This window comes from Capsicum annuum, chromosome 11, assembly GCF_002878395.1.
Source record: "Capsicum annuum cultivar UCD-10X-F1 chromosome 11, UCD10Xv1.1, whole genome shotgun sequence".
Lineage (NCBI taxonomy): Eukaryota > Viridiplantae > Streptophyta > Magnoliopsida > Solanales > Solanaceae > Capsicum > Capsicum annuum.
Window position 1 is genome coordinate 207,085,460 of NC_061121.1, and position 9,088 is coordinate 207,094,547.

Consider the following 9,088-nt stretch of genomic DNA (forward strand, 5'->3'; position numbering starts at 1 on the left):
AAACAACAACTAGAGTAGGTGCAAGATAATATTAATCATTTTTTATCTGTCAGACTCTATTTGATCGGAAGAAGAGCCTTATTGCAAAAGTTAATAAATGGAGCAATGTAGAGAAGAAGATGTAAATACAAAAGTCAAGGTCTTGTTAGATCAAGAATGATGATGTTAATACCAAGTATTTCCATGCCCGACTGAGAATTAGAGCTAGCAGAAATATTATCACATTCATTATATGACAATAGGGACTAAAACTGAGAGAACCAACAGCTGTTGAAGGAGAGTTTGTTTCTTTTTTCAAATAACTAATAGAGAGTAGTGTTGATTCCTTACCTTGTCCTAGCACTGAAGTTATCCAAAGTGGTGTGTGCTTGACTAGATCACAACAACTTTTTAATACAAGAGATTACTATGAATGAAATAGATAATCTATAAAAGACATACCCATGGATAAAGCTCCAGGGGTGGATGGCTTTTCGGTGAAACTTTTTACAAAGAAGTGGTCAATTATTAAAAGTGATATGTATAATGCCATCCATGAATTCTTCTTTACTGGTTCCATGGATCAGACATAGAATTGTACTGCTATTACACTATGAAAAAATGCCTCACCGACTCAGGTGAAGGATTTTAGACCAATAACATGTTTTTCCACTCTATACAAGGTAGTGACAAAGAGTTTGACTAATATACTCAAGGGTGTAATCTCTGGTCTGATAGATTGCTTCTAGTCTTTATTTATTAAAGGGACAAACATTATCGACAACATCATATTTAGTCATAAGTTATTCAAAGGATATACAAGAAAGGGTATGTCCCCAAGGTGTGTCCAGAAAGTAGATTTGAGAAAAGCATATGGTAAACTTGACTGGTATTTTTGAAAGTCTATGCTGGTTGGTCTTGGGTTTCCTCAAAGATTTGTGCAATGAATAATGGAGTGTGTGATAACTGTTTCACACCCACTTGTGCTTAATAGAGGTTTAACAAAGCCTTTTAAAGGCAAAAAGGGTATTAGGTAAGGGGATTTTATGTCCCCTTACCTGTTTGTATTAGCAATAGAATATTTGTAAAGAGAAATGAACTAACTAGCACAAAATCAAAACTTCAACTTTCATTCATGATATAGAAAGTTTAAAGTGATACACATGTGTTTTGCTAATGATTTACTTATGTTTTGCAGGAAATTATTGACTCTATAAAGCTACTTAGTTTTTTGATGCATCTGGTTTACATGCAAACTTAGATAAGAGCTCCGATCCCTTTATGTTGCTAGTGTATCATAAGAAGTGAAGACAAAGATTATACAAAAACTTGGCTATGTAGAAGGCACACTCTCCTTTAGATACTTGGGAGTTTCATTATCCACTAAGAAACTGAATGCCTACCAATGCTTGCCTCTTATGAAAAATATTACAGTTAGAATCAGTTGTTGGTCACCAATAATGCTTTTTTATGCTGGAAGAGTACACATCAAAGTTGTTCTCTTTGGGATGCAAACCTATTGACCCTAGATCTTTATACTTTCCAAGAAAGTAATAAAAATGATTGAAGGTATTTGTAGATTATTCCTCTAGACATGTGTTGGGCATCTATCAATGAAGACATTAGTGTTATGAGAGAATCTGTGCTACCCAAGAGTTGCTGGTGGATTGAATATGATCAACATTAAGCTATGGAACAAGGCAATTGTCATGATGCAATGTGGATAATTTCATTCAAAAAGGACTCCTTATGGATAAAAATATGTATTCTTTTATTGCATAAAGCACAAGAACCTGCCAAATATGAACCAACCCGAGAATGCAACTTGGGTAGTCAGGAAAATTATGGGGTGCAGGGATACTTTGATGAAAATGAGCTCACTTCAAGGCTCTTTTACTCATAGGATGGCTGAACTACAGAAAGGAGGTGTGTACCGGGTAAAGAAAGCTTATTGTTTATTACTAGCTCAACTTTCTAGAGCTCCATGAAAAGCACTAATGTTGCAACCACAGATTCATACTAGACATTAGTTCAATTTGTGGTTGGCACTACAACAAAAAATTGTTATTTAAGAGTCAACTACAAAAAATTGATTTACAAGCATCCTTGAATTGCATATTCTGTGATGGAGCTATTGAAAGCTTTTTGCATCTTTATTTTGAAAGAACTCATACCAAATGATATGGAGTAGATGGTGCAATGGTTGGGCTTCACAATGTTGGGACATGAGAAGTAAAAATACAGTGGACAAACCAAATAGCTAAGCAGAAAACTGGAGTAGCTGAAATCACATATTGTGTGTTTGCCATGGTGGTGTATTGTATTTGTCGTGATAGGAACTCTGCTAGATTTCAAGAAGATCGTCTTATAATGGATGCAGTTTGTAGAGAGTTGGTCTTATACATGCATATAAGAGGAAGATGAGTGATCAAATGACAACCACACCTTCAAAGACTAAATTGCTTTTCTTAATTAGTGACATTAGGAGTCTGAATTGATCAGAATTGTATAGACTCTATAGTTTTAATTGAGAGGCAAGGTCTATTTATGCCTGGCTTTGTAATCCTCACTTTTTTTATTAATAAAAGTTCACTTTTTATTTTAAAAAAAAAGAAAAAAAAATTATGTATCTAACATGTATAATCTTGTGTTAAATGGATCATATCAAGGAACAACATGAAAGAAGGTTTAATTTTAGTAGTTCTTCATATAAAATTATTGAGTTTCGAGATCTAGTTTAACGTGTTTTTTTTTCACAAAATCATAAGAAAATTATAGCGTACAAACCGAAAGATATGAATTAAGATTCTTAACTATTAATTAAGTATGCCATTTTTTTTGGTATCAACTAATTTATAAAATAATTATCTCGAAAAATATTTGTTATGCGTGGGCGATGTTAACTAAAGTAATTTAAGTTAAAATTCAAACAGCAACCTTGGCTAGTGCTTTCCCCCCGCCCAATAACCGCTTAAAACATTAAATAAAATACAAAAAGAAGAGAAAAAGAAAAAATGCAGAAACAACTTTAGACGTCCAGATAAATCCTGTGTCCCCTAAGGTTTACATGATATTCATCCATTCTTTTGGGTCCCTTAGTTGCCATCTTTTCTTTTTGGCTTTTTAGTTCAATTTGAACTCTCTTTTTTGTTTTAGAAAAAATTTAATAGCTCAATTGATTCGCTATTTAAATTTTAAATTTATTAATAAGATTTTAATTTCACATTGTGTAATTTTCTCTCCCATTTTTTTCCCATCCTAAATTTTAAAAACATAAAAAGAGAACTAACTTATATTTCTCCCTTGTTTTGATATATGTATTTTGTATTCATTTATTATTGTTTGAATGCAACGTTAGAATTTGAAATTTATATTGAGATTCTAATTTTATTATAATATTGAATTCTGAATTAAATATTTAATAATTTTTCAAAAAATAGCTTATAAAATTTAAATCAAAATTATGAAGTTCCGTCAAATTCACAGCGGTATGTACTACTCTACTCGACCACTACTTTATAAGAATTCACCCCCATCCCTCATTTCAAAAAAATCTTTCCTATATTACTCTCCCTTCCATCCTTTTTCCCTACTACATAACTTATGCAATATTATAGCTAGCCAATTAATTTCCACTTCTTTTCTGAATTAATTCCACATCTTCTCAGCCCCCGAAAAATGAAATCCATAGATCTTTTTTGTGCTTCTCCTGCTTCCACGGCCATATGTTCAAGCATGGATCAACGTACTATGGTCCGTCATGGCATAAGACATCAAATTGATCGTAAAATCGACCGATTAGGTGACCCACGGACACCAAAAATCAAAACTCCGATACCATGTTCTTCTCATCAACTTCCATTCGATCCGAAAAATTACTACCATCAAAAAAATCAAAAGAGCCAAGATGGAAAATTACGTCGAAAAAGCTCAGCTGATGTAGCTGACTTAGGTGGTTCCTCTAGGTACTTGTTAAGTGATAGTACTACTCCATTTATAGATTTCTTATCATCATCTGATAATTGTATTTCTGGTGATGCAAAAGCTTTGGTTCCTAGCAAACCTGTAAGGGCTAAAAGTACCAATGAGCGGCTCATGTATCGATCTTCATCGACTCGTTCGGTCGAATCTCCGGTCTATAAACCTTCATCAACTTACTCAAATGATTTGTGTGTCTATAAATCAACCCGTTCATGCCCCCGTGAACAGGTGTGTTTATTTAATTTTGTGCTTTTTTATACCTTTAGTATAGTTGAACATATTATAATAAGTTAGTTATCAATTTTATCAAGTTACAGAATCTTTTAGCACTTATTATAAAAGAATTATTTACGATAACCTTATTATAAGTAATTCTATTTGTGTAAATATATATTACACTGACGGCAATGCATAAAACTTAATTTTGTTTATTTCGTATTTTGTTGCTAACAACTTCATTTAATATAAAGTTCTTTTTTTTTTTTCCAAACACTAAGAGTGTAGTTGAGCATAATATAGCAAATTAGTTACCAATTATTTAGTACTTATCATAAAACATTTACCTATAAATGATTTATGTAAACAGATCTATCGTCAGTGCATAGAACTTAAATTTTATTGTTTGGATATTCGACAGGTTGTGGAGTTGAGGGTGTCAATCCACTGCAAAGGTTGTGAAGGGAAAGTTAGAAAACATATATCCAAAATGGAAGGCAAGTTACTATTAATTTTATTTATTGTATAGTTAGTATAGTATTAGTTATGGATTAGGGATATGTTATATATATCCAATTAACATAAAGTAATTATGTTTTTGGGATTAAATTTTGCAGGAGTGAAATCATTTAATATAGATTTGGCTTCAAAGAAAGTTACGGTCATCGGCGATGTGACACCCCTAGGAGTATTGACAAGTATTTCTAAGGTGAAAAGTGCACAATTTTGGCCATCTCCAACTACTTCTTCGTCTTCGTCTTCGTCCTCCTTTTCTTCAATGGTCTAAAGAAAGTTGCTGTTAAATTACTGATGTAATACTATTGATTAGTTTTGGAATATCCTATAGAAGATGAGTGTGCTTTTTTATTTTTGGTTTAAATTAATGACTAAAAGTTTCAAAATTAGTCATTAATATAGTGTATTTCTTAATTACTTTACTATATATACTAGAGCAGCATGACCCGCACGGGCCCAACATTAAGATATTTATTTGTCTTTTCAATCTTGATATATTTAAATAAAATTTTTTAATAAAAGAATTGCATATGTTTTCTACGATTCATCCGGAATCTAATATGGGTTTAACATATGTTATATTAATATGTATTTAGATAATTTAAGTTGTTAACTATTGTAATTTATAATATTTTTTATGTAATTTTGAAATTAATATACGTTACTTTTCTTGTCCAAATTTTTGTGGCACTGATAGTCAATTATATTTTAAAAATAATTTAAGCTTTTAATTATTGTGATTTATAATACTTTTCTTCTATTCCAATTTCAGTGACACTAATATAATTTCAAGAGTCGACCAAATATTTTATATCTTTTAAATTTTTTAAGTTGTTAAATATTGTGATTTCTAGTATTTTTCATGTAATTTTTTTTGAAATATATAGCATATTAAATTATTTTTAGATATTTTAAGTTGTTAACTATTATAATTTATAATACTTTTAATGTTATTTTTGAATAATATATGCTACTCTCCTAGTCAAGAGTTTGTGTCGACGATAGCCAATTATATTTTTTAAATAATTTAAATTTTTTATCATTGAGATTTATAATATTTTTTCTATTTCAACTTATGTGGCACAATGCTTAAATGACCATAATAATTAATTAAGGGTGATATGGTAAAATCACGACAGAAGCAGCGAAGCATAAATATCTTAAATGACACACAACAATTTATTAGAAGTGACATAGCGAAATTACTATAAAAAATACTTGTGAAAAATTTAAGTGGACCTCATATAAGACGTAAGTTAATTTAAAACATCAAGAGTTAATTTATCATTTTTATATCTATTTTATTTTTATTAAATGTTATTAATTTTTCTAATACTTAAATGACTTATAATAGTTAATTAGGGGTGATATTTAGTAAAACTATGGTTGAAACAGCTGAAGCAGACATGTCATAAACGTCTATTTTACCTTTTTTCTATTAAATATTATTAATTTTTAATATATAAATGACTTATAATAATTAATTAGGAGTGATATAATAAAATCACGATTGAAGCAACTTAATCAGACATGTCATAAATATTTATTTTATATTTTTTAATTAAATATTATTTATTTTTTAATACATAAATCACTTATAGTAATTAATTATAGGTGATATTGTAAAATCATGGATTCAATACTATTATTTTTTCAATACATATAAAAATTAATTACGGGTGATACATTAAAATAACGATTGACGCAGCTGAAGCAGAAATCAATCAACTTTTTAAATTTTTTGTTAATTATTGTTATTTACAGTACTTTTAATTTCATTTTCAAATAATATATGTTGTTTTATATCTTCTTCTGTCCCGTTCCAATTTATGTGGCACTAATATAATTTTGAGTGTCAATCAAATATTTTATGTTGACATATCATTTTATTATTCTTAATTTTCTAATACATAAATGACTTATAATAAGGGGTGATATAGTAAAATCATCGTTTGAAAAGACGACAATCTAATTTAAAACATCAAGAGTTAGTTTTGCATTTTAAGTCTATTTTATTTTTAATTAAATATTATTTATTTTCTTAATAACTAGATGACTCATAATAATTAATTAAGAGCGGTTGATTATGTTATTACTATAAAAATTAATATAATTTTATCATATCCAATAGTAATCATCGATAACTCACCGGAGTAGTATATTAATTAAATACGAGATGCTATATTTTGCATATGCAAAATATGATATTATTAAATATTATTGGATAGTGCATTATATTCATCTTTCACAATAATAAAATTTTACTATATATTTTTCTTTGTTTCTTTTTAACTTGATACATATTGACCCAACACAAATTCTAAGAAAATATTCATTAGAAATTTATTTTATTAAATTAAATTTATTAACTTTGTACTTTAAAAAATTAAAGTTAAGTTTAAATATTAGTATTTCTATATAAAAAAAAATAATTTTAAAATTTAAATTTACTAAAATAAATAAATAAAAATATTAATTTTCTATATAAAAGTCAATTAAAATAATAAAATTGATTTACTTTAAATATTTATTTGCAATTAGTTAAGATAATTTTTTATTTTGTCATGATTTATGCGGTACCGATAAAATTTTGAGAGTTGAATAGAACTTTTATCTATTTTTAAAAAAGTATTTTCACTTGTTAATTATTGTGATTTATAATAATTTTTACGTAATTATCAAATAATATATTTACTCCTTGTGTCCCAATTTATGTGGCTTCGATACAATTTTGAGAGTCAACTAAAATTTTTATATATCTTTTAAATATTTTAAATTATTAATTATTATGATTTGCAGTACTTTTTCTTTTATCCCAATTTATGTGGCATTGCTAAAATAATGAGAGTCAATAAAATTTCTATGTCTTTTAAATATTTTAAGCTATTAATTATTGTGATTTGTGGTAATAAATTACTTTTGAACATGATAGTCAATTAAATAAATAATATTTTTTACTTCTAATATGTAGTTATAGTTAATTAATATAAATTAATAGAATATATCAAATATTTAAACCTGATGAAATAATGGAATCTTTATATATTAGGATATGATATGTAATTAAATGAGAGTAGATAAATTTTTTGGAAATTACATGAGTGATTGAAATCACGTCTTCTAGAAAAAAAATGTGGTGTGCTTGTAAATAGATGCCACTTTACAAGCGGCTTATCCTCGCTAATAAAGGCATCAACACCATCCCTTCTGTTACCTACTTTTACTCATATCTCCAATATATCTCAATACAAGAAAAACATAAGAAAGGATAAACCAGTAAATTAAATGTTTATATTAAAATGAATAGAAAGTTAAAAAGAGTTTGTTTGGTTTTCTTGTGTTCTGTAATGATAATTCTTGGAACAAACAAAAAGAAGTCTTTGAATATTTCTTTCTTTTTCTCTCTTACTTTTCTACAGTCGAAAATTTTTGATTCTAAGGCTGGCGTGATTGTCTATAGGAATGTCGTTTACAACTTTCCAGATCACTCATTTTACGATTGTCGAGCAGCTGCTGAACATTTGACCAGGATACATAAAGACACAAAATTTCAAACCACCTGATGAATTTGAAAATTTTGAAATGGAATTTTTTTTTTTAAATTAAACTATGTGATAGTATGCCAGTGTTACGATCTATTAATTACTCACTAAGTGGTGTTTGGGGGCTGGTTATAGTTATGCAAGTATAAAAAATAGAAAAATTAGTTATGCAAAATTTAGTTATTCATGTTCATTTATTCTTGTATTGATTATTTCATGTTCTATCATACATAAAATAAAATATAAATTCACTCATAACTTATATATTTTAGTTACGTGGGATTATAAACTCCTAACCAAATATGATACTTAGCATGCTGAATTGTATATACAACAACTAAAATACTACCAAACATATAGTACAGTTATATCGATTCTAATACATGAATAATTCATTTTCTAAACAGCAACCAAGCAACTCGAGTTTTAAGTTGTATGTACAAACTAAGTAGAACTTATTTACACAATTAAATCAGTTAAAAGATAAACGCTGATGGCTCTCTATAGTAACATTAATTTGATAATCTAAAATAAATTGTGAGTAGTTTGCTATAAATATATCGATGATTTAAAATCCTTATTATAATCAGTACTGTATATGCCGTGTAAACATTTATTTATACTATCAGGATAATACTGTGCATACACCAACCTCCTCATACCTACCTCGTGAGATTATATTGAATATATTATTTTTATTTTTTTTATTTCTTATTCGATATTCGGTATCTACTTTACATTATATTGGAGCTCGATTAATTCAGATTCACGCTGAAGTGAACATACTATGGGGTTATAGAGTTCCCTACCAAAGACGGCTCCATAACTAGGGCTCGAACACGAGATCTCTGGTT

General features: G+C 28.2%; 1 protein-coding gene across 1 annotated transcript; it reads left to right on the forward strand.

Moving 5' to 3' along the window:
• Positions 1–3,455: 3,455 nt before the first annotated feature.
• Positions 3,456–5,179, forward strand: LOC107846878 (protein SODIUM POTASSIUM ROOT DEFECTIVE 2). The gene is made up of 3 exons (XM_047399203.1): positions 3,456–4,188; positions 4,598–4,673; positions 4,794–5,179. The coding sequence occupies exons 1-3, from the start codon at positions 3,658–3,660 to the stop codon at positions 4,961–4,963; spliced, it is 777 nt and encodes a 258-aa protein (XP_047255159.1). The 5' UTR covers positions 3,456–3,657; the 3' UTR covers positions 4,964–5,179.
• Positions 5,180–9,088: the final 3,909 nt, after the last annotated feature.

Excerpts from the sequence above, each read along its gene's own strand:
- LOC107846878 (XM_047399203.1), top strand. The coding sequence starts at position 3,658 with ATGAAATCCATAGATCTTTTTTGTGCTTCTCCTGCTTCCACGGCCATA. Across the intron at positions 4,189-4,597 it reads GTTCATGCCCCCGTGAACAG|GTTGTGGAGTTGAGGGTGTC; the intron begins GTGTGTTTATTT and ends GATATTCGACAG. Across the intron at positions 4,674-4,793 it reads ACATATATCCAAAATGGAAG|GAGTGAAATCATTTAATATA; the intron begins GCAAGTTACTAT and ends TAAATTTTGCAG.